The sequence below is a fragment of the Protopterus annectens genome, chromosome 6.part1 (genome assembly GCF_019279795.1).
Source record: "Protopterus annectens isolate FY-2018-M chromosome 6.part1, PAN1.0, whole genome shotgun sequence".
NCBI classification, from domain to species: Eukaryota; Metazoa; Chordata; order Ceratodontiformes; family Protopteridae; genus Protopterus; species Protopterus annectens.
Genome location: NC_056738.1, coordinates 507,021,009 through 507,048,384, shown reverse-complemented (window position 1 = coordinate 507,048,384; position 27,376 = coordinate 507,021,009). Strand labels below are relative to the sequence as shown.

The 27,376-nt window shown below is 40.0% G+C and overlaps 1 protein-coding gene across 1 annotated transcript in view; it reads right to left on the bottom strand.

Annotated features, from left to right (window-relative positions):
- Positions 1-27,376, bottom strand: part of PARD3B (par-3 family cell polarity regulator beta) — a 5,075,916-nt gene that overhangs the window by 2,745,365 nt on the left and 2,303,175 nt on the right. Inside the window, exons 10-11 of the mRNA XM_044075955.1 lie at positions 15,717-15,747; positions 11,114-11,135 (exon numbers count right to left, since the gene is read on the bottom strand). Coding sequence (XP_043931890.1) covers positions 11,114-11,135; positions 15,717-15,747 — 53 coding nt within the window. The remainder of the gene's footprint in view (positions 1-11,113; positions 11,136-15,716; positions 15,748-27,376) is intronic.

Below are 27,376 nucleotides of genomic sequence, written 5' to 3'. Positions count from 1 at the left end.
ACTTAGCTTTAGTTGAAGACTTTGAACTCTGAAACTCAAAAACGAAAATTTCAGGAGTCAGCCGACCGGCACTTGCGAACTGCTTCTGCTTCGGGCACCACACGGCAAGAAAGACTGATATAATGGTGTCGGCTGCATGTTTTATACCCCTGACTACCTGACATCATGGAAGAAAGGACAGCTACCGACGCAGGACCCAAGACTTTGTTAATCAGGCCGACTGAGGGCTACTGCAAGCAGATAACGCAAATGTAATGACTGCAACAGTGAAACATGAAGAACATCTGTACTATGTTCTTTGTGTTTTACTGTTGTAGTCATCACATTTGGCTTGATTACCAAAGCTGAAGAAAGGGTGGAGGCAGTCAAGAAGATTGGGGGCTGGCTAGGATGCCCTGCAAGACTGCGGTGGCAAAGCCTGCCCTGGATTTGGAGAAGATACGCAGGTGGTAATGCTTGGTGAAGGTATGAACAGAAGTCCATGTTGCAGACTCCAGGATGTCCCTGATGGGGACCCCTCTGAGAAAAGCTGCAAAGGTGGAGTTTGCCCTGGTGGAATGTGCCTTGACCCCCTTTGGGGTGGTTTCCTGTGCTGTTTGTAGCAGAAATGGATGCAGTGTGCTATCCATTTGGAGATTGTTTGTTTGGATATGGCCTTGCCCTCTGCCCCTGCTGTGAAGCTGACTAGCAATTGGTTAGTTTTTCTAAAAGAGTTAGTCCTATCCAGATAGAATCTGAGCTGTCTGTGCACATCTAGAGAGTACAGAATCCTTTCCCCCATGTTTTGTGGGTTAGGGTAAAAGGTGGGCAAATGAATGGATTGGTTGAGAGCCACACTGAACACCACTTTAGGCATGAAGGATGGGTTAGTCCTGAGGGAGACCCTGTCAGCATGGAAAATGATGAAGGGCTCTACAGCCATTAGTGCTTGTAGCTCTGAAACTCTTCTAGCTGAAGTGATGGCCAGAAGCAAGGCTGTTTTCCAAGAGAGGAATTTTAACTCTGCTGAAGCTGCAGGTTCAAAGGGGGGTGGGGGTAGGGTGAGCTTTTTCAACACAATGTTAAGGTCCCAAGCTGGGGTAGGAGCTCTTCTGTGGCTGTAAGTTGATAGCCCCTCTTAGGAACTGTTTGATGACAGGGTGTGAGAAGAGAGGTGGCTCTGTGCTGTAATGAGCAGAGATGGCAGAGACATGCATTTTAATATAAGAGAAGAATAGACCTCTGTGTAGTAGGTCTGCTAGGTAATCCAGGATGAGAGGTAGGGAAGGCTTTGCTGTTTCGGCTCCCTTAGCCTGGATCCAGGTGAAAAACCTTTTCCACTTGTCAGCATAGGATTTTCTACTGCTGGGGCATCTGGCCTCATGTATAATGTCTAGGACTTGTTTGCTTAGGCTGGCAGCTTGAGGAGGGGTCAGGGAATAAGCCAGGCTGCCAGGGTGAGTTTGCTTAGGCTGGCAGCTTGAGGAGAGGGGTCAGGGAATAAGCCAGGCTGACAGGTTGAGGGTCTGCAATTGGGGATGCTGAATTCTCCATTCTTCTGGGTCAGGAGTGTTGGGATCTGAGGTAGGTGCCATGGTGGCAGGGGTGACAGGCTGCGCAGCAGTGGGTACCAGTGCTGGCATGGCCAGTCTGGGGCAATCAGGATTGCCCTCATTTTTTCCTCCCTTATTTTGAGCAGTATCCTAGAAATGAGTGGTAGAGGGGGGAAATGCGTAGACCGAGAGGTTTACCCACTGGAAGGATAGAGCATCCACTTTCCAGGCCTTGCTGTGAGGTTCCCTGGTGCAGAATTTCCTGAGCTGATGACTGGAGTGGGAGGCAAAGAGATCCACCTTAGGGGTGCCCCACTGCTGCGTTACAAGGGTGAAGGTTCTGTGGTCTAACTGCCACTCATGTGGGTCTAGCAGGTTTCCATGTAAGTTGTCTGTCAGAGTCAGGAATTGTGCAGTTACATGGCTGAGGCCATGTGCTAAAAGGGTCATGGCGAGCCTGCAGAGAGGATAAGAGTGAGCCCTTCCCTGCTTGTTGATATACCACATCACTGTGGTGTTGTCTGTTTTGATCAGTAGAGGACCCGGAAGAGTAGGGTTCTGAAAGCTGTCAGGGTGTGCTGAACAGCTAGCATCTATTTTTGGTTGATGTGCATATGTATTTGATTTGGGATCCAATGGTCCAGAATGCACCTGCCATCCAGGTGTGCACCCCATGCGTAGTCTGATGCATCTGTGGTGAGGGTCTGGGCGGCGTGGGGTTGTGAGAAGGGAAGTCCCTTGTTGTGTCTGCATGCTACTGCCCACCAAAGAAAATATTTCCTTAGACAAGGTATCACTGGAATGACAGTTTCCAGGTCTTGAGAGTGTTGATACCAAAGGTTTTTTAATGTTCCATTGTGTAGTTTCTTCATATGCAGTCTAGCATATGGAATGGAGTAGAATGCAGGGGACCATGAACCCCTAGAGCTTGCAGGATTTTACTTGTGGATAACTGGATTCTGGTGGCTAGTAGAGAAAAGTAGTCTCTCAGGTAGGCTTGTTTTTCTGGAGTAAGGAATGCCATCTTGGATGCTGTGTCCAGGCTTGCTCCTAGGAATACATTTTTTTGTGTGGGTACTAGTTTTGATTTCTTTTCATTGATAGTATACCCCAGGGAGGTCAATAGGTTCTTTACAAAAGTCAGGTGCTGTAACAAGCTTTTCTTGACTGCCTGAATCAGGCAGTCATCTAAGTAGGGGTAAATTTTAATATTTCTTTGTCTGCAAAAAGCTACGGCTGGAGCCAGGCATTTTGTAAAAACTCTAGGAGCAGTGGATAAGCCAAAGGGAAGTGCCTAGATCCTGCCCTGAAATGTAGATATTTCCTGCAAGATTCCCTGACTGGAATGTGTAAGTAGGCCTCTTTTAGGTCTAGGGTGGCTAACGAAGCATCCAAGGAAAGCATAGGAAGAAGCTGCTAGAGGGTGAGAATTTTGTTATCACCAGAAAGGTGTTTAGAATGGATAGATCGAGGATTGGGTGCCAGGTGCCCTCTTTTCTGGAGGAAGAGTCTGGAATAAAACCTTGGCCTATCTGGTCTGCAGGTACATGCTGTACTGCCCTCATGGAGACCAGGGAAAGGACTTGCTTTTTGGCCCCTGCCCACTGGTTTAGAAGATCTGGGAACCCTTTTAGGGTTGGCAGAGTGTGGAAATAAAATTTATATCCCTGGGACACTATGTTGAGGACCCATCGGTCGTTGGTAATAGAAGCCCAGTTGTTTGCATGGAAAGGGAGTTTTCCTCCTAGGGGCACAAGCAGGTGGACAGAGGTAAGGGGTGGAGGTGTAAAGTCATTGTGAGTTCTTACCATAAGGGGGTGGCTTAGCACTACCTGTTTTTGAAGAGGAGGAACTTCATTGCTTAGATCTCTGCATTCCCTGGGGCTGCAGTCTGGGGGGTCTACTTCCCCTGGGTCTGGGCTGAGCTGGCCTGGAGGGGCTGGAAAGGATCAGTGCTTGGAGGAGCAATGCCTACTGAACCTCGGAGGCTGGACTGTCTGCATAGATTTAGCTTTTTCTTCCATTCTTTTTAAGACCTCTTCTGCCTTGGTGCCAAACAAATTGTGTTTGTTCAATGGTGCGTCCAATAATTTTGATTTGTCGTGGTCTGGCAAGGTCTGTTTCTTAAGCCAAGCCTGCCTTCTAAGGACAGAACCAGTGACTGCTGACCTGCAAGATGATTCTAGGGTGTCAAAGCCACATTGCAAGGTGTGCTTATTAACTTGGCTTGCAGAATGCATAAGCTCTTGTAATTCTTTATTTTCTGCACAAGCCGGAAAGGAAGATATTTTTTGTTTGAGGAGTTCCATGGTATGCTGCTGATATTTCAGCATGTGGAACTGACAATTTAGTACTCTAATAGCAAGAGTAGCAGAGGTATATACTTTTTCACCCCATCTGTCTAAAGCTCGGGAAACCCTGTCTGACGGGGTAGTTGAGGTTGCTTTAATTCCTTTAGGTCCTTGAGAGATGACCTCTGGGTCAGCTGTAGGATTTTTATAAAGGAATTTGTGAGAGTTGGGGACTCTGTAGTACCTGTCAGGTTTCCTGGGAGCAGGAGGAAGGGTGTCAGGAGTCAAACTAGATTCCATAAAAACATCATCAACATCCAGGACAGGAGGAATGGCAAAAGGTCTGTGCTGTGGTAAATCTAAGAATTCCCTGAGTCTTTTTTGACTGAGGGTAGTCCTGACATTCCCATTGGAAATGCTCGCTTAAAGTATGAAGAGTTTCACCAAATGAAAAATCCTTGGGTGGAGTGGCAGAAGGAATGGATTCCTCTGCATCAGAATCCTCATAAGCAGAGAGGGGTTGCATGTCTTCATATTCAAAAGCATCAGAGTCATCAGACTCCTGTTCAGATAAAACTACTGGGGACAAGTCTCTTTTTCTTTTGGAAGGGGTAGCCTGGCTTCCTCTAATAAGCATAATAAGGTCTTCTGCCATTTAGCATTTGAGATTTAGGCAAGAAGCAGGTGCCCGAGTTTGGGTCGTCGTTTTTTTCAGCGTAGTTTGTACCCCGGGCCTTAGAAATTCGGTAGTTTTAGAAAGAAATGAAGATGCAAAAGAAGTCTTTGGTTTGTGTTGAGTATCAATAGTGCAAAGTACTTCCTCAGAAGCCAGTGCCTGCTCAGCGGCTCCGGACCCATCCAAGGTACAGATATCCGCAGGATCCTTAGCAAAGAAGAGTCTCGTGGCATACCTAACTCCGAAAGGGTCTTGGTAGCGGCCTGCAAATCCATAGAAGTGGGCATCAGGGGCTGCAAAAGCACCTCACTGAGGACCAGTGAACTGATGACTAGCTTAAAGGAAGTGTTGTCGGCAGTTTTGTACCTGTGCGGTCTGTCTGTCTTTATACTTACGTTTTTTCGGAAGATCGTAGTCTTATGACTTACCGAAGCCATATCGGAATTTGAGGAGTGAGAGTGAAAATATCTAGCTACAATAAGAGCCCAACATATAGTTCTGGCGTTGAACAAAGCACAAAAGCGACAGCGAGGGACGTCGTGGTCTACGCCTAAACATGTGATGCAGTAAGAATGGAAGTCTCGGTGTGGCATTTGCTTTTCACAGGCGAGACAATTATCTTTTTCTGACATTGGTTAGAGCAAGAAAAAAGGATCCAAAATGAGGTACTTAGCTTTTGAAGACATCAACTTCAATTCGGGAAAGAAAACTCAGGTAGCGGCCGACCGGCACTCGTGCAAACTGCTTCTGCTTTAGGCTCTTCAGCAAGAAAGACTGATGTAATGGCATTGGCTGCCTGATTTTATACCACTGATGACCTGACGTCAGTCCTGGAGCAACAGCAACCGATGCAGAAATACTAAGCCTCTGGTATTCGGGCTGACTGAGGGCTACCCCTAGCAGGATAACCCAAATGTGATGACTGCAACAATGAAACACTAAGAATATCTTAAACTTTTCTCAGTAGCAATGACATGCTGATTCTGTACCAAACTGTCTCTAGTGTCAGTGGATAAAGGTGACACTAAATTTTTTTTACTCTTATCAGGACAAAAGTAAAGTCTAAACTTCTGTACTGCAAATTCGGGTGACGAACTGTATTAAAACATGGTCACCACGTATCTATGAAACTGTAAGAAAAACAAAACTAACAAGAAAAAAGGGAGGAACTCAGGGAAAAGTACAGTTTTGTACCTACCATAAATGTAGATGTTCGAAGATCCACATTGCTGCAGTCCTTACATATCCTCAGTCTTTTCTTGCCCCAGATGTCAGAAGACCCTAAAAGGAAAGGTCCTATGTTCTTCATCTCACATTGCTGCAGTCCTTACACTTGGGTAGAACCTAGATTTAGAGTAAAGTGGAAGGTGGTAATGCTTAGAGAAAGTATGCACTGAACTCCAAGTAGCTGCCTCCAAAATATCAAAAGCTGTAGAAGTAGCAGTAGCCTAGTGGAATGAGGCCTAATCCCAGCTGGAATTTCCTTACCATGATGGGGAAACAAGAAAGCAAAACAAAAAACCCAATCCACTAGAAATAGTTTGGTGCAAAATCCTTTCCCTTTATTTTGGGGATTTGCATAAAAAGTAGGCAAATGAATAGTTTTTTTAAAAAGCCACATAGAAAAAATTAAGAAAGGCTCAACTGCCATAAGGGCCTGTAATTCAGAAACCCTTCGCGAGAGGTAATGCCAACAAAAAAAAGTCTCCATGATAAATATTTCAACTCTCTCAGGTAGCTGCAGGCAAAAAAAGTTTGTAGAGTGAGTTTCTCAACACAAAAATGAGATCCCCAAGGAGAGAGGAGGAGCTCTACGGGGGTCTTATATATTCTTTGCCCTATGGGAAATTGAAACAAAAATGAAAAGAATGGTGGGGTGTGTCACACAGAGCAGCAGAGCATGCTGCAGCATGAACCTTAAAGAGAAGAGAGAGAAGGACAACTTGTCCAGTAACTCAGTAAGATATTGAAGAGCCACACTTAAATTAGGCTGAGAAACATCAAATTCCTTTGCTGGCTGTTAGATGAAGAGAGTGAAGTTTGACATTGAGTAAATGACTGTTCTCCTGAGACAGCAGTTCTCAGTAATTGTCTGACCTTCAGGAGTACCTTTGGGAGGAGAGGCAGAGGTGGAAAGGCGGGATGAAACCCTGAAGATTCAGCTGTCGTTAGCCTTTTGAATGCAAGGTATTATCTGAATGACAGTGTCATAATGAGAAGTCCCAGCCCTAAAACGCAGATACTTCCTGCAACTGAGCCTGATAGGAAACATGAAGGTAAGCCTCCTGAGATCCAGAGTCACCATCCAGTGATCTTTGAGGCAGCCCAGCAAGTTGTTGTAACATTTTGAACTTTGACATTTTGAATGTCCAGATATGTGTTGAGGATAGATAAAATCAAAATTGGTCTCCACCCCTCCTTTTGTGGTACTCTTGGTAGACGATAATAAAAAAAATAGGCCCACTTCTGGCAGAGAGACCGTTGATGGCCCCTATTTGAGAAGTTGGAGAGAAATTTTTGTTTGAGCCTCTAGTCTTGCTGAGGAGGAAATGTCTGGCATGCCTTTGAAAGGAGGTAAGGTATGGAAATAAATTTGTAACCTTGGTATGATATATCCAATGCATCATCTGTCTTTTGAAAATCCCACTCCTCCTTTTCCTTTTTCCTCCTCCTCTAAGGGTGCTACAGCTGAAAAGGATCTGGCAGCTGAAGTAGGTGGGTAGTTGCAGGGTAGCCCTGCCTGGCTAGGACTGGCCCCTGCCCTCACTGCAAGCAGGTGAACTCCCGCCCCCTTAGCAGGCCAATTCTACACTAAATCGGAGGCTGAACTTGCAAAATCCTTAACAGCCTGCATAGACTTAGCCTTGTCTTCCATTTTTTTCTTCAAGATCTCCACCACAGGTGGAAAACAACAACACATCTGTAAAGGCAAATCCAAAAAAAATCCTTTGTCTTAACATGGTCAGATAATTCTGATCAGCCAGGTGTGTGCCTGTTGAAGAACTGAACCAGTGGCAGCCACCCTAGGCGAGGCCTGTATCAATCAAAAACCATTGCAAGCATGCTTACCTTCCCTTTTCCGAGACATGCACCAAATCTTTGTACTTTACAACGCCTTGCCTTCCGTAGGCATCCTAGACTTCAATTGAGAAAGAAGATAGTTTTGATATTATTTCAACATGTGAAATGTGAAACTGGCAATTCAAAGCCCTCATGAAGAAGCATAGACTTTCTTTACAACAGAGGCCTTGACACCCTTAGGTCCCTGACTAAGTTTCTGGGTCAGCCCTAGACTCTTATAAGATAGATATTTCTTCAGGCACCCTGTAATACCTATTACGGTAATACAGGGAGGACAGGAGCAATCAGGATTAAGTGAAGATTCTGCAAACTCTGCAAAACACACAACATCCAGAACAGGTGGTATAGCCAAAGGGAGTCTCTGAAAAAGAAAAAATCTCTGGAGGAGAAGAAGCAGAGTGGAATCATCTGCATCAGAATCAGAATAAGGAGAGTAGTACTCCTGCAAGTCTTCAGCCTCTGAAACATCAAGAACCTCTAATCAAAGTAATTAAATCTTCTGCCACCCTTCAGCCTGACCTACCTCTCCTGAGAGGCCACATCCTGCAATAAAGTCTCCCCTTGCTTCCCACAAAAATACAGTTATTCACAACATCTGAAGAAAATGTGGCCTCTCTAAGACATTAGCTTACTTAGCCCACATGTACTTACTTCTAAAGAAGAAGGTTTTGGCCAAGCGGGATCTCCATTGTCCTCCTGGGGCTAACACACTCAGCTCAGTATAGTTTTACTCCCATACCCTTCCCTTAATTTCCTCTTACCCCTCCTTTACCATACATTCAGACTCTACAGGCCACACCTCCTTCACATTGACAATCCAACAAAGTGCAATAACACTAAAAATTTGCACAGTTCAAGGAGAAATTGAAACCCTCAAACTATAGCATAAAATATACCTTAACAATCTCCTGTCTACTCTCTCTCTCTCTCTCTCAACTTAACCTTCATCTACTTGGCTCCCTCTCTCAACTTAATTTCCACTAATTTAGCTCCCTTAACTATCAAGTTTATCTCCATCCACCCAGTCTCTTTCACTCTCAAATTAATCCCCACTTTATATATTCTGCCCCTACATAACCGCGACAACACATCATGTTTATGTTGCACAGCTTCTCTACAAATACTGCTCATCTCTACTCACTAAAATACTCCCCTTTAAATAATATCCCCAAACATAACCACTCCTCAAAGTCATTGCCTCCATCATCGCATCATAGTAAACAAAATGCCCTCACCTTTGTAATATTTCCTTTCTGCACTACCTAACACACCTCTTTCCCTGATTCAACCTCAGTTTCTCAAACTGCCATTATAAAAAAAATCTAATCCAATATCGTTCTACACAGACACTAATCACTACTAGTTAGTGGAGACATCCACCCTTTTTTGTCACTAAAGAAACCATTCAGCAAAAATAATCCCAAATGCTCTACACTAAAACTAATCAAGGCAAATATACACAGCATAAGTAATAAACTTACCTCCTTTCATGCTTGGATTGAAACAAATACTTGTAAGCATAAGCCTCGAAGCCCGTGTTAATATACACAGTACACTAGCACCTCAACAGATTTGCTTCTGACTGCTCACATGTATCCTTCTCTCTCTTGTTGTTGAATATTTAAGATCTATATAACCATGACTATAATATGTCCAGTGAATAAGATAATTATGTACCTTAACAGCTCTAATTAACTGTTTTTAATGTTCATCATATCTTATTTTTCTCTCATTTGGTTTAATATTTAATGCTCCCTATTCATTTTTGTTTGTTTGTGTCTTTTGGCTTTTCCCGGTTAGGGGTCGCCACAGTGGAACTCCGGTCCGCTAATGACTGGTAGTTGATTTTTTACGTGCCGAGTTACCAGCCCTGACACACAACCTTCAACGAAGGTACGCCCATTCACGCATGTCTCCACGCAGAAGACGCACTGAGAACTGAATCGGACAGCGTCTTGCTGTGAGGTGACAACGCTACCGCAGCACCACCACCGCGGGTTCCTATTCATTTCTGTAACATGCACTTTGTCTTCCATTAATTGATAATTGTTAGTAATATATTAGACGTTCACTCCACTTTCTTATTGTAACCTTTTGTAAACAATGTACTTTATGAGGAGCTTTTCTACTCAGGCCTCTGCAGAAAAGGGGCCTCATGGATAGTCAGACTATACTGGTAAAATGCTAATAAATAAGTAAATAATACTTCCAATGTCCTCATGTAAACAGAAGTATGGCTAAAACCCAGAAATACATCCAAAGAAATATTTCCTAGCTATAGTATCATAAGGCATGACCAAACAATAACAAAAAAAGTTTGCATAGCCATACTTTACTAAACACCATGCAAATGTAAGCACACTCCAAACCCATCACATCTTTCCCAATAGGTGAAATCCTGATCTCAAAATTCAACTTAAACAAAGCCAACACAATATACATCATAGCACTATACATCTCTCTTTAACACTCAAAATACAGCCATAGTTGAAGATGTACTCTTACACAGTGTATTTTGAAAAAGTCATGAGACTATCATTCTAGGATATGTAAACATTAATTAGCCAACTTCTCTACAAACTACTAAGCACAACCACATTAGCCTAATTAACTTTACCCAAATTATCAACATGCGTACCAGATATAAGTTAACCTTCATTCACTCCAACCTAGACAGGATGTTTACATCTAGTCCTAACAGTATGACACAGTCTAGAATACTATCCAATGCTCTTAGCAATCACCACCCAATTTATGCAATTCATACCTCTCCCAAGCAATGAAAAAACATGATATACATCACAGTCAGAAACTTCTCCAAATTAAACCCTACCTTTCTCCTTGCATCATTTCCAGCCTGTAACTGGAACATCCTAAAATGACTAGCATTAGATGACAGACTTCACAACATTAATGATTCCTTCTTAAATATACTCACCATCATGCTCCCATTAGCAAAAAAAAAAAAAAAAACTTCAGTAAACCAACAATATTACTATATTCAAAATGAAATAAAAGCTCAAGTGAATGAACACAAAAAGCTTCTTCAGTGCTAATACGATTACTTTGCTAAATCTCCATAACAATTTGGGGCAACTATTAACCACTCCCCAAACTAGGTAAACCTACACAACTTAATTTCCTTCCTTCTGAATTGACTTCAACGTGGCGTGTGCATTCAACTTCTTTTTCCATACTGCTACAATGGTATCAAAGATGGAAAAAAATATCCGTTACTCCTCCAATCTCTCAATCCAACTTAAGAAAAACTCAGCTTCAAACCTGTCTCCACCTAACCATCAGATAACTTATAAAAAACTATCTTGCTAATGCTATAACCTACTTTATCACCATTTTAGTTAACAGGGATGCCCTTGACAATCATACTTCGTCTATATCTGTAAACAGCCCTTCATTCTATCAGTCCATAAGGGTAGTACTTACATTGGTATCTCAAAACTTCAGACTGACAGCCATATCATCTCTTCTCTCAAAAGTACCAGAGAAATTCAACCACTCACATTCTAAAACACCTTCAGCATCACAATCATTTCTCTGTTTCTCTTCAGAACTTCTACCTATATAGTACAGACACTTCTCTCCTTCCTTGATACTTATTATTCATGAACTCAGAAACAACAACCTTCTTATATCAAAAATGTTGGACTACTCAAAGTTTTTCTGATATCGTGTCACATCTAAAATGTTGAACAGACTCTCCCACATAGGTCTTTCAACAAAAGCTTCTAAATGGTTTGATTCCAATCTTCTCTGTAGAATCCAGGGGCAGCCACCCTCCTCTTTCTTTTCCCCAGTTCCAAAAGTACAGCAAGGATGGAGTCTTGGTCCACTACTACAACATATTCATCAAAGACTGAACCCTTCCACTGACCCATTCCTCACTTATCCAATATGCTGATCTTGCAATCATCTGCTCTAAACCCATCACCCCTAAACTCTTAAAAATTAAACAAGTAGTTTTTTACAGGTGTCAAAACTTGCCTACGTAACTCCAGTCTTTAAGCACCTTTACTGAATTATTACTTGTGACTCTGACAAACTTAGATTTATATAAAAGTAATCAAAACCATATTAACAAGTTCACATTTAAAAACATTATACATCACATATGTTGCACCTACAAAACAGTTTTCTGTACTGTTCCCACAATTTCCATTTTTCTATCTAGTTTACTCCAACCCTTTTCTAAAGGTCCAATTTCCTGTTCTTTTACCTCTGTTACAATATTCAGTATTTTGCGTACAGCTGGTATAGTTTTGATTTACATTTTCTGGTAATTCAAAATTATGTCCTATGTCTAAGCAGTTCAGATCCTATACCCCGGCTAAAAGAAATGCCTTTAACTACACATTTGCCCACCTGTAGGGAATTTTTTAAGTCTGCCAACTCATTAAACTCCCAAAATACATGTCTCCAGATGCATCTTAATTCCTTATCACACCTCTAATATTTGCCACCAACCTGAGGAAAAAATCTTTGGAATTTGCTTGGGGTATAAAACTATTTATGCAAACAATTTCCAGGCAAAAATCCTAAATCTTATAGATTTTGTTGCACAGCTGGGAGCCATACAAATGTCCTCCCATTGCTTCTTTGTGAACTGCACATCTAATTTCTCATCGCAATCTTTTCTGACCTCTTCTGATTGATTCCTACAGCTACTGTGCAATATTTTATATGCCCAACAAATTATCCCTTTTTAACAGCAGCTTCTGTTCTAGAATCAACTAAAAACTAAACCAATGCAGGTCTTTCATTTAGGATTCCCCTATCCATTTCTTTGTGTCTATACCCTCATATCAATCCCTGATAGGAAAGGAAATCTCTAGAATGAATACAAATGTCTCCTTGGCCTCCTCCCATTCTATTACCTTTCCTTCTAAGTATTTGTTCCCAATGTCTTGGTTCCTTTCCCATCTTCCTCCAGTAAATTCCAGACACCTCTTGTCTATTTTCTGTATCTTTAACTGCAGTTATCCCTACTGGCAGAATCTCCTTTCTTCATTCCCATGTTGGCTTAGTCCTTAGTATACTTTCTGCTACTTTATGAATATAATATCTTGTATGACTGTTATTTTCTTTAAGGATATGCATCCAGAATCTCATTCTTTCTTTATTTCTTGAAATGCCACCATGCTTCATCATCTTCCCTTTCCATTTGGAACTGTAGCTGTCTGCCTAAGTTATGTATAAGGGGCATTACTATGTAGTTCTAAGATATCCTTTCAAATCAGGTATCCTAAACGTCCTCATTGTATTGGGAGAAGCAACGTATTACATTTGATTCTTACCCTCTTCACCTCCCAAATATAATCCTCCAACTCTTTAATTACTGTCCACAAGCTCTCATTTGTTGATAAAAATGTGTCTTACTTGTGTATAAAACTAAAGGAACTAAAACCTATTTTACTGCTTGTATCTTGCTAACTATATCCATAGAAACCGCTTCCAGCTTCTCAGGTTTTGTATTATCTTTTGATTAGTCACTTCCCATATATACTTAACTGCCATAACTGAATCCTTTTTAATCCATACTCCTAAATAGTTAATTTTATTGTGCCCCTATAAATATGGGTATTGGTGACCAATTCATATATGGGTACATAGTTTATACATATAGCCTTTTTATATCCCCCCCCCAAAAAAAAACAGAACTGTTTCAGAACATAACACTGAGATGTCCTTTTCTGGTTCCATCAAATACAAACAAAATCATCTGTAAATAAAGCCAAGTTTTCTTAAATACCTTACCATTTATAACCTTGAATTTCTGTGTCCCTTATTTTCTTTGCCAGTAGTTCTAAATATAAAATAAACAACAGAGAGGAAAGAGGACACCCATGCCTGGTTTCTATGATCAGACACAACTTACCAGAAATGAACCCTCCCACCAATAACACTGGTATCTTCTTACATTTACTTCGCTTTAGATCATTATTGTTCTATTAATGTTGTCAAATGTTTGCCTCCCCTCCATAAACTACACTGGTCAATGTCTCTAAGTAAATTTTTTTTCTTGTAAAAAATTAATTGCCTTGCCCTTGTTTCTCTACATCACACTGCCAGGCTGTATAAGCTCCCCAGTGAGTTACCTGCCACAGATTTACTTCTCAACTCCTCTCTTGAGCTTGGTATTACCTTCAGTAGCTGTTCTCCTATTTCTATCTCTTTTGTTTTTCCTCAACCCCGACAATCATCCTTTTTTGTTTTCTTTGTACCCTCTTATCTGTATCAGATCTATCGCTACTCCCACTGTTACTGAAACCTACACCCTCCACCCCTTCCTCTTTACCTCGCTCTTTATTAATCTTATTAATCTCCTGTCCCCAGCCTCTATCCTCATCTAGCTGTATACACCTCCCCTATCCTTTCTATTCCCCTCTCCTCCTCCTCTTTCACTCTGTCCTGCTAAAAGAAAAAAAATAAGAGTCAAATCTAAACTTCTCATTATGCTCCTCTCCTCCCCTAGCACTACGCCATTTCAATCCTTATCTTACCTGCTCACCTTGCTGATTGTTTCTGAAGAGCACACTGCGTTGTCTCTGGTTCAAACCACTAAGCTCGGGGTCACTCCGCTACCCTACCCCCATTCCCACCCTCCCCTGACAATTTGATTTATACTCTATCCTCATTAACTACACCACTCCCCCTTTAGCCCATCCCTCCAATTAGATTACTGCCTCTTATTTCTCCTTACTCTCACATCCCTGTATTTCATATTACACATCAATTAGCTGTGAACTTAATGGCAATTACAAGCTCTCACAATTCCACACATCATATCCACCATGGCTCATTTCTACCCAAGCATCCCATTACTTAATCTGCTCACTCACCTCTTACCACACCAGACTACACTACTTACACACCTCCCCCTAGTATTTCTTATTCCACCAATAGCCTTAAGTTAACCCACTCCTTTTACATTTCCCCATCACTCTTCACCTCCACCCATTTCCATCTCTACAAAGTAAAAACTCTCTCACTCATCTACAACGCTGAGAAAATTACTCCTTTACAGTCCCAAGCCCTGCTTTTGTCAAGGCTACTCTACTCCTAAGTTGAGACATTCACCCTAAGCCCAGACTCTCACCCCTTACACCCAACTCTATCATACATTCCCTCACCCTTACCTTCCCCAACACTCCCCTCCCTACTTATCACTCCACCCCACACATAACATCCAAAGCCATCTCAACAAAACCTCAGATTTACACTCCTGGATAGCCCAACACTCCCCTCATATTTTAACCTTAACTGAAACATGGTTAAAACCACACACAGCAAGTAATGAAATATTACCCCCTGTTTAAAACATCTTTCAATTAAATAGAGAAACTAGAAAAGGTGGTGGTGTTGCAGTCCTTTATTCTGATATACTTAGTCTCTTCTCCTTACATATACCATTACCTAACTTTCAACCCACTGAACTACTTGTATTAAACTGTCATCTTAACGCACCCAAAAATTTGCTAAAGCCACACTGTACATCCCTCCAGGCAATAATATCTCTGTCATTACCTTCCCCTAAATGAAGCAGTGGAGATCTTTAACCAGACATTCCTCAACATCTTAGACTCACTTGTATCCCAAAGAAAAATCAGGATTAAAGCCAACCACGCTCCTTGGTTAACAAAAGAGACATGCTCACTCATGCCAAAAAGTGATAGTATCTGGAAAGTCTGGCAGAAAACCAAATTCTCTACCCCACTACAAAGTTATAAAGAAACTAGGAACTACACCAAAAAACCTATTTAGTCAAAACAGAAAGAGTATAACATGGCAAAAGTACTTTAATACAAAATAAAACAGTAAAATTGTAAGTGCTTTCACAATCTATTTACACAACCGCTTCTTCAGACCCAAGAGCATAAAGCATGCACCCCTACTTATATTAAAAAAATGTCCAATCAACATTCAACATCAAAATCTTTTCTTTTGATAAAAATTCCTTCCAAGCCCTTAGCCAAAGCAACTCTTCGATCAAAGTTGTTCCCTTTGCCAAACTACTCGGTGTAACTATAGATGAACACCTCAAGTTCGACATCCATATTCGGCAAAATATAAAGAAAACCCACCAAAAACTAGGTATGCTATACAGGAACAACCACTTACTCTCTACTTCTACCAGGCATACTCTGGCCTCCTCTTACCTCCTTCCCTTCTGTATGGTGCCCTGCTACCAACTAACCTATCCTGTTCTATCACTTCCAAACTTAAAACCTGTTATAACAAAATTTCTAAATTTGCCACCAAAGCCAAACATTACACTCATCACTGTGTTACCCTCCAATCCCTCAACTGGTTAGAATTCACAAATTACCTGGACTTTCTCCAGCTCACTACAGCACATAGACTAATATTTAATCAAGCCAAATGCCCTGCTCTAACATCCTTCCCCATACATCCCAAATAGAACTCTCAGATCTGAACACCAAAACTTAATTACTGTCCACAAACCTAAATGTCCTGCTGGGCAACTTCTCCTCTCCTTCTCCTTAGGTAAGGAATGGAAAACTCTCCCTTCCACACTAAGGACAATGTAAAACACAAACAACATCACAACTGAGCTTCACACCTAACCTCTCCCTCCAAATGGAAAAGTAACTACATTCTCCCTACCTAGAACTCTTTAACAAAAGCCCCTGGGAGGGTATCCTCCTGAGTTCCTAAGCACCTTACAGCTGGCTATAACCTTCTATGGCTAATTCCCATACGATCTCTCACACTATGTAAATATTGGAAACACCTTTTGACTTTTACTGTGCGAATTTGTTAAAATGTATCTGCACAATATTTTTCCACGAAGGGCAATATTGCTCACGCTTTGTATTATTTGATATGTATTTGTACTTGTACTTTTATTTTTATTGGACTGCTATCTTTATTGCAATCTGTTTCATGGAGCTTTTCTCCCCAGGCCTCCATTGAAAACAGGTTTTCTGGGCCCATTGGACTTCCCCGGTAATCAAACTGGAAATCAAATAAAATAAAATAATTAAAAGATCATTAAAAAAATAACTAAAACAGGAACAGAAAAATACATTCTTCAATGTGTTAACTACTGTGCTTTCAGGAGTGGTTTCAAAGATATGCTTGTCATTGAGTCCAGGAGATTTATCACTATTCAATCATATTATCCATTCCTGTTCTTTAACCTCAATTAAATTCTTAAGATCTCCCTGCCTGAATTTGGTAACCAGGATTTCTAACACTAAAAACTTAAAATTATAGTTCTGCCCCTCATCAAGTACATGCTAGGCTAGGTCATTAGTAGTTTTTAAATTTTTAATATCATTGACATGCTGTAATATTCTATCATTTAAACATCTATTGGTCTTTCCTATATAATAGGAGTAACATACCACACAATATGCAAAATAAATCAAATCCTTATTATGACAATCAGCATAAAGGGAAGTTTTAATAACAAACTTCAGTAGTGGATGTGTAAACCTATTACCTATATGTATATACTTGAAAGCTTTCCATTTTCTCCAGCAAAATGTCCCTTCACGGTCTGATGGAGGGATATATATATATATATATATATATATATATATATATATATATATATATATATATATATACATATATATATATATATATATATATACATATATATATATATATACATATATATACATACATATATATATATATACATATATATATATATATATATATATATATATATATATATATATATATATATATACACATATATATATATCCTTCATGTTCTTATAACATAACTGCCTTTTCAGTGATGGTCTATTCATAAAAGTAAAGCTAGTCTTCTCACTCACTAACCTCCCTACTTTCTCATCAGACTTCAAAATTGCGCAGGTCTTCTTGATAATTTCACAGACCACATTAATATTATTTTAGTATGTTAATGCTAATCTCATTTCATTCCTGCAGCCCTAGTCTGTTAACCTGGTTATATCTAGATGAACTAGAATAATATGGTCTACCTATACACTCTCTCTCTGTATTGACAACTCTTCTATTCACTTATTAACCTCATTACTGTTATATCCTCTCTCAGCAAAACTGTGTCTTAACTCCACACTAGATCATCTTCATCTGCATGTAATCTCATAGTTTTTATAACCTGTCCCTTTACATTACATGGTACATGACGAGGATGTATACTACTGTAGTGTAGTAAATTGTTCTTCTTGCATCCTTTTTTTTAATTTGTGTTTTTAATTCAAGAAAATGAATAGACTGCAATGAACATGTGTCAGTAAACTTTAAAAAAGATGTTATGGTATGTAAATAACCAACAAAAGTTTAAATAAACTTACCCGACCTTTCCATAAAATAAACATCTACAAATCTCCTAGAATAGAAAATATGGTCTCCCATCTAGCAAGAGCAAGTTTGGCGTAGCTGTTGGCACAAGCTGTGCCCATTGCCACACCAACCTTCTGTAAATAAAATAATCCATTAAAGATAAACATATTGTCCTTCAAAACCAAACCACGTAAAGTATAAATTAAAGTAACTGTATCTGATGTCCTATAATTACCAACTGTCTAAAAGGATCTGATATTCTCAATGCCCCATTCATTGGGTATCACATTAAACAAGGAGGCTATATTCAATGTAATGAAAACAAACTCATCATTGATATTCATATCACACGTAACAGGTCATGTAAGAAACAGAGTATCCTAAAGGATTGTAGCAACAGTATCCAATACTGGTCTTAATTTCTTCTCAATATATATTGAAAGGGACTTTGTAGCCCAATCTCTACTAGATACTACTGGACGCATAGGGAGACATATAGCATCCTTGTGTTCATTAGGAAGTCCATACAGAACTAGTGTCATGGGATATTTAACCAGAAAATAATTATATAGGTCTTCCGTAATCTGCTTTTTCATACATAAATCAAATAAAATTCTAAGCGTTCAATACCAGATAACTGGTTCTTGGAAATAAAGACAAACTGCATTATCATTTAGCATTTCCAACATTCTCTCAACATATACAGTTTTATCTAAAAGCACTACACCCCCACCCTTATCGGCTGGTCGAATCTCAATCGATGACAGCTCTTTCAGTGCTTCACACTCAGAGGGTGGTCAAAAAACTTACAACAGTCATTATTGGACAAAACTGTATGTATTTCTTTTTCATAAACATTAAAAAACACTTCCAATGCTGGGGAAATATCAGGTATATAAGTGCTAGGTTTCCTAAAAGTCTCCCTATAATCACTATCATGAGTAAACTCTATGCGCAGAGTAATATTTCTAATTAACATTTTTCAGTTCATGTAAACATTTTCTATGTCCGTTTTCTGTACAGAGACAAAAGAAAGACCTTTCTCTAACAATCTCAGCTGCTCTGATGTTAAATTAACAGAAGACAAATTAAAAACTAACTCATTAGGGCCCTTTTGTGTGTCATTACCTTGTCCATGAATGTAAAATTCTTTTGGAGTCATCCCTTCCTTGATCTGCTTTGCCTGTGATTTTGCTGTATTGGTAATGGTGCTCTCAATAAAACAGCTGGAAAGCAAGTGGGCAACGATGTCATTTCTTCATTAAAAACTTTATTCCTTATAAACAACTTAGTGTTCGTTCTACAAGCTGATGTATTAGAGGATTCAGTTATGCGAATGGTGCTCTCTCTGTTATTTAACATCACTTCCTACAAACTAGTAAGTAGGATCTCAATCTACCTTATACTAGATGGTGCCTTCTGTCTTAAAGGGGACAAGACAGTTTCAGCAGGATTCTGTTCCACTTCAGTATCAGCAGTAGTATTAACATTGATTACATCTCTTGTTTCGCCTTTTGGCCATGAAAACACAGTTCCTGCATTAAAATCATTCAAGTCCCTCTTCAGCTTATGTGTCTTAATTTTTATTTATTTTTTTTGTCATTGGCTGCAACCTTATCAAACACTAAATCAAGTTTATCATTAATGAGTTCAGACGGAAAATCTCTGTGTATCGCCATTTGCATCCTTTTGATATCCTTTAATAGCACTTCTTCCATGGAAGAAAAATATTCATTCAAGAGGGGCATGTAATCAAGTCCGAGTTGTAGATCTAAACCCTGCCAGCGTTTCAACAGGTCTGAGTAGAGATCTTCATAAGTTGGTATCTTTAAGATGCGCAAGCCCCTCAGTACGAACTTAAACTCTATGGCAGCTTCAAAATATAATCTCTGCCATTGCAGGCATTTAAACTTATATAGTTTATTCTCCAGTTCTCTTACCATTGCTCGAAGCTTGTTAATCAGGCTAACATCCTCATTTACCACTGCATTTCTTAATCCACCTGAGCTACTGAGTAATGGATTAACTTCAATAATCAAAAGCCTGTGAAAACGTTCACTCTGAGCAACATTACCCATGGTTGGGTTATAGTCCAATTCAATCACTGCACTCTCAGCTCTGTCTGACACACAATGACCCAAAACAGAAGCAATGCAACAGCAGCAATAAAGGTCCAGTTGTCAACAAAACTCTCCCTGCCCAGAACAATCCAAATATAGTCAAAGAAAAAGAATATAACATGGCAAACATACTTAAATAAGCATATTTACCTAGAACTTTTACAATACAGCTCAAGCCAATCATCTCTCCAACCCCCAAAAATTCTGGTCCACCATCAATAATATCCTTCACCCCAGCAACCCCTCCACCCCAAACCCCTTCCCTAATAAGTCACCATTAGAGACTGCCATTCTGTCAATAACTACTTCATAGTCACCAACTGCAAACTAACTCCATCAGACCACAATTTCAGTTCAGTCAACCCCATCTTCTACCAACACTAACAAACCCCCTTTCTCTCTTAAACCTATTACCACCTCCTACAGTGGATATAAAAAAGTGTACACACCCCTGTTAAAATGCCAGGGTTTTGTGATATAAAAAAAATGAGATCACAATAAATCATTTCAAAACTTTTCCCACCTTTAATGTGACCTATAACATGTACAATTCAATTGAAAAACAAACAAATCTGTTAGGGAACAAATATAAAAAATAAAAGAAAGCGTTCAATAAGCTTCTTGTATAAGTGTGCACACCCTTAAACTACTACTTTGTTGAAGCACCTTTTGATTTAATTACAGCATTCAGTTTTCTTGGGTACACACCTCCCATCAATTAAAGAGACTCTGATTAACCCCAAATAAAGTTCAGCTGTCCTAGTAGAATTTTCCTGACATTTACTCAGTTGCCTGCTACAGCAAAAGCCATGGTCCGCAGATAGCTTACAAAGCATCAAAGGGATCTCCTTGTTGAAAAGTATCAGTCAGGAGAAGGGTACAAATAAATTTCCACAGCACTGGCTATGCCATGGAACACAGTGAAGAGAGTCATCAAAAAGTGTAGAAAATACGGGACAACAGTGACATTACAAAGAACTGGATGTCCCGCCAAATTTGATGAAGAGACAAGACAAACTGGTCAGGGAGGCTGCCAAGAGACCTATAGCAACACTGAAGAAGCTGCAAGAATTTCTGGCAAGTACTGGTTGTGTACGACATGTGGCAACAATCTCTCATATTCTCCATATGTTTGGATTATGGGGTAGGGTTGCAAGACGGAAGCCTTTTCTTACACAGAAAAACATCCAGGTCCAGCTAAAATTTGCAAACAATACATCAAGCCTTCCAAAAGCATGCAGGAAAATGTGTTATGGTCTGATGAGACCAAGGTTGAACTTTTTGCCACAATTCCAAAAGGTACATTTGGCACAAAAACAACACTTCACATCACCAAAAGGACACCATCCCCATGGTGAAGCATGGTGGTGGAAGTATCATGCTTTGTGGTTGCTTTTCTTCAGCTGGAACTGGTGCTTTAGTCAAGGTGGAAGGAATTATGAACAGTTCCAAATACCAGTCACTTTCAGGCCTTCTGGCATCTGCTAGAAAGCTGAAGATGAAGAGGAATTTCACCTTTCAACACAATGACCCAAGCATACATCCAAATCAAGAATGGCTTCACCAGAAGAAAAATGAAGTTTTGGAATGGCCCAAACCTAAATCCAATAGAAGAATCTGTGGGGTGACCTAAAGAGGGCTGTGCACAACAGATGCCCTCACATTCTGACAGATTTGGAGCACTGTTACAAGGAAGAGTTGGCAAATATTCCCAAGTTAAGATGTGCCATGCTGATAGACTCCTACCCAAGAAGGCCAAATGCTGTAATTAAATCCAAAGGTGCTTCAACAAAGTATTAATTTAAGGGTGTGCACACTTATGCAACCAGCTTATTGCACGTTTATTTTTTTAAATATTTTTTTCACCTGACAGATTTCTTTTTCCATCGCACCCAACCACACCCAAACTAATCTCCACGCCCAATATCCAAACTAAAAACCTAAGATCCAACCCCTACCACACCCAACCTATTTCCTCAATTGCAATATTTCTAAAAACCAAAGCTCCACCTAGACAAATCATGCAAGGCATACTACCACTACTACTACGAACTCTTACTACTCTAGCCTACACCACATCCATACACACTAACATACCATTAAACAATACCTTCCACATAACACATACTTTCACACACACACACACAAACATATAAATGTTGTAATCTGCTCCACACTATTTAATGATAGCTCATTATTTTATATATACAAAACACACACCACACTACCTCCCAATAGACAAACATTATCTAGAGTAAATACAGACCTAGCACACGCTATAAAACTCAAACTATTCCTTAACAAATGGCTACTAATCTCAGGAGACGTACACCCCAACCCAGGTCCATGCAACAACATTCTCTCACACAAAGAGAAATCAGATCTACTTATTATTAACCTAAACTCAAGAAATATATCTAACAAACTACATGACCTACACACATTCATAACCTACTACTCCCCAGATATACTAACCATTACTGAGACCAGGCTAAAACCCACCACCCAAAACAAAGAAATTCTCCCCCCAGGCTATAACACCCTAAGACTAGACAGAGATGCCAAAAAGTGAGGAGGAATTGCAATTCTATTTAAAAACACACAACCTCCGGCCTCTGCAAACCCCACTTCCCAAATTTCTGAATGCCGAAACATTAGGCTCTGTTTTATCCTTAAAAAACAAAAAGAGAATCAACATCCTCTGTATTTATATCCCTCCAGGAAACAACTCTCCTATAATACAGGAAATCTTACAATGGGCTACAGTCAACCTGCCCCAAGAAACTATCTTGTTAGGTGACCTAAAGCACCCCTCTAACCATATTAACTTATTAGGATTCTCACAACTAATCCAAGAACTCACCAGAATTGACAGATAATCCCAAAAACAATCAATCCTCGACTGGACTTTAGTAAACTTCCCCAAACAAAATTACCAAGTGGGCTGTCTAACTGATGAGCTTAGTGATCACTGCCCCACATTCCTCCTTCATAAACAGGTAAAGATACCGAAACCCTTACTTTATAAGGAAACTGGAGATGAACACAAGGTAAATCCACAAATTCTTAACAGTATGTTACAACAATGTAACTGGCACCCACTACAAACTCTAGCATTAGACTAGGCAGTTGAACTTTTCAACAATACTTTTATGAATGTTCTAAATACAGCTCCCATTAGAAAACTTAGAACTAAAGTAAACTATCCCCCTTGGCTGTATAGGACCACAAAAGCCTTACTAAAAGCCAGAGACAATGCCTGGAAGATTTGGAAAAAGAATAACACTAGCCAAGATAGACAACAATATCAACAACTTCAGAATCAGGCCAAAAAACAAACAAAACTGGATAAACAAAGCTACTTCCTAGGTATCCAAAACAAACATTCCAAAAAACCCCAAAAGTTCTGGCAAGCTATCAATTCCCTTCTGAAACCCGTCAAAACTACCAGCCCAGCTCCCAACACCAACACTAATAATGACAGCATAGCTTCTCAATTTAACCATCACTTCACAGACTCTATTTTGTCATTATCTACCCAGCTATCGAACAATAACTCTATATCCACCCCCACTATAGATCACAATAATATACCTTCCTTTACACTCTCACCCGTACCAACCTCCATAGTTTAAAAACTACTCTCAAATCTAAAACCTACCACTCACGCAGCAGATGGTTTACCTAATTTCCTAAAATTAGCCACAGAATACCTAGCCTACCCTGTCTCAATTCTTATAAACTGCTCCATAAAAGAATCTTACATCCACCGACTATGTAAAGTATCATATATTATCCCCTATACAAAGGTGGCAACTCCTATAAGCTATCAAACTACCACCCCATTGCTATCAGATGCATGTTCCTTTAGAAATGTATTCACACTCAAGTGATGCACACAGCATGGTTTCCGCCCAAACCATAGTACAACTACTGCTCTTCTCTCTTTTACTAACCAGGTTAACCAACTTAGAAACAATAACAACTTCATATCAGCCATATTCTTAGATCTCTCTTAGACATTTGACATAGTCTCACATAACCTACTTTTAGGCACACTAGCCTCCTTCCTTTGCCCCCCTCCACCACTGCCTGGTTCAAAAACTATAGGAAGCAATCAGTCAAATGGCAAGGTGTACTATCACCTCTACTACCAACTACCATAGGTGTTCCACAAGTCTCAATACTGGGGCCTCTACTATTCACCATTTTCACCAACAAACTACACACATCCACCCTGCATGCATCACTTATACAGTATGCAGATGACTCCATCCTAATCTGCTCAGACCCGTCCCAAACCACTCCTCACAAACTTACCCAGGAATCCTATAGCTCTATTGAAAAATGGATTACTGATATCCAACTGATTCTAAACTTCAACAAGACCAAATTACTTCTATTAACCCACAACAAATCCAGAACCACACCTTCTTCCTTCACTATCACCTGCAAAAACGGCACCACAATTTCTCCCTCCCCCCATACTAAGCTCCTAGGTGTTGAAATAAAGATCTTCTCTTTGATGTCCATATCTCTCTAACCATTAAAAAAGTACATAAAAAATTAGGAACTTTATACAAACACAAAAACTTCCTATCAGACCAAGCACGAGTTACCCTAGCCCAAACCCACCTTTTGTCTCCCCTAATGTATGCATCACCAATCCTAACCCACATCAGGAAAACAGACCTAGACAAACTAGAGTCATGTTACAATAAGATTGCAAAATTCCCCAATAACCCTACTTTTAGAAGCCATCACTGCCTTCTCCTAAAGGAGCTACAGTGGTTAGAACTTTCTCAGTTAATTAGTTACCACCAACTAGTGCTCACCTTCAACATCCTAAAGAATCCTCACAAGACTCCAGCCCTAAATCAACTACTAAACCATTATTCAGCAAAACCGTCCTCTCCGCTCATCCAACAAAACCCTTCTCTGTATATCCAAAGCCAACAATACTGCAGGGAAAGCTATTTTCCTTCATACCATAGCTAGAAAGTGGAATAACCTCCCCCAAAATATCTCTTCAGCACCATCTAGCTCACTGTTGAAAAAATCACTTAAGTCACACCTCTTGCATTCCTGGCTCTGTCCTTGTATCACATAAATGCTTTCTTGCTCCCCTCCAATCCTTCCTACCTTCCTCTCTTCTCTGCTTACTGTCTCTATAATACAGTACTAAAAACTCCTCAAATACTGCCATACAGGGCCTACTATGTGTAAATTAAGCTTGCTTGGAACAAACCATTGTAAATTTATTATGTCTTGTGTGATGTCTCTTTTGATTGCATTGTTTAATGTGGAGTTTTTTTTTCCTCTCAAGGCCTCAAATACTGCCTTCCAGGGCCTACTTTGTGTAAATTAAGCTTGCTTAGAACAAACCATTGTAAATTTATTATTTCTTGTATGACATATCTTTGATTGTATAATTACCACTGCACATATTGTTTAATGTGGATCTTTTCTCCCTGGGCCTCCGCTGTAAATGAACCTCATTCCAGTCGGACTTTCCCGGTCAACAAATGTAAAATAAAAAAAAAATAAAAATTGTACAGGTTATAGGTCACATGAAAGGTTTTGAAATCATTTATTGTTGTCTCATTTTTTGTATCACAAAAACCTGGCATTTTAACAGGGTCGTGTACACTTTTTATATCCATTGTACATCAAATCTCTTCTTCATAAACTTTAACCTGGCACCCATCTGCTGATAAACTATCCCCCTTCTCAAACTTGCTGCCAATTCCATAGATTTTCCCATCTCCATACTAATAAATAGATCTATTCTAGAAAGCACATTGCTAACATGTGGAAGTCCTTCTATGCTGTACCACTGCATAAAGGAGGTAAAGCCACAGACCCTTCTAACTTCTGACCAATAGCCATCCTATCTCCTCTCTCTAAAATTCTAGAAAAGTGTATCCACTCCCAGCTCCTTAAATAACTAATACAAGAAAACCTTCTAACCACAGCACTGCCACTCCTCTCCTAGCTTTTACTCATACAGTTGCTGAGGCCAGAGACAAAAAACAACTTGTATCCTGTCTATTCTTTGACCTATCCAAAACATTTGATTCTGTGTCACACTATAAACTACTAACAAAACTAAATGAACTTTACCTCTCTCTTTCCACTGTGCAGTGGCTCTCCAGCTACCTCTGTACTAGACTTCAATCTGTCTGATGGCTCACTTCCTGCTCACCTTTCTCACCTATAAAAACAGGGGTCCACAGGGATCTACTAGGCCTCCTACTATTTAATATCACCACCAACAATCTCCACTCCTCTTGCTACTACCCCACCCTTATCCAATACACAAATGAATCAACCCTCATTACATCCTCCAATATGTCTGATATTCTTTCTCTTACACAAAACACCTTCTACTCCACTGAAAACTGGCTTAATGAAAACCAGCTAATTCTGAACCCTAAGAAAACTAAACTTTTACTCTTCCTACCTAACTCACTCACACACCATAAATTTTCATTCTCCATCCACTCACTAGACAACACCATCATCAAAGCAGACCCTCATACAAAACTCCTTGGCACCATTATTGATGATCAGCTTAAATTTGACCAGCACATATGTTCATAGGTAGGTACTTGGCTATCTTCCTGAAGGGATTAATAAGCCTAGTTGAAATGTGTTGGCTTTCGCCGCCCCCTTAGAATAGTTCCCTGTGCCTCTGTCCAGCAGAGCCATTGAAGTGATCCTGGGGTAAACTTTCTGTTTCCCATCCATTCGTCAAGGTTTCTCTTGAAGAGGGTTAGCAAGGAGCTCTGCCTAATGTAGATTGGAATCTTGTTCCAGAGCATGGGAAGTCACTGGGACATGAATCTATCCCTCCAGCATGTACTATTTGCTGTTGTGGTGAGGTTTAGATCCCTACAGCGTATGGCTTGAGGGGATATGGTTTTCTTTAGGTGGAGCATGTCCATCAATTCTTGGTTGGACATAGCCTTGTATTTCAGGCAGAGATCACCTCTGAGTAAGCGGTATGCAACAGAGTACAGCTGGAGTTTCTAGTGTACTACGGTCGTTTTGTGGATGATGTCTTTATCCTTTGGAGAGGCAACTCTACACAATTAGACCTTTTTGTTAACTTCATCAATGAGAGCACAGATTTTCTAGAGTTTGTGGTCAAACATTCCTTGGAGACCATAGAATTTTTGGATGTAAAGATTCATCTGCACCCTGACAGAGGCATCAGTACAGGAATTTATAAAAAAGAAACCTGGAGAAATCATTATCTGCATAGGGGGAGTATGCACCCTGGACATATCTTTGATAACATCTTTGAAAATCAGATCTTAAGAACTTCAAGATTATGTACTGAGAATGAAG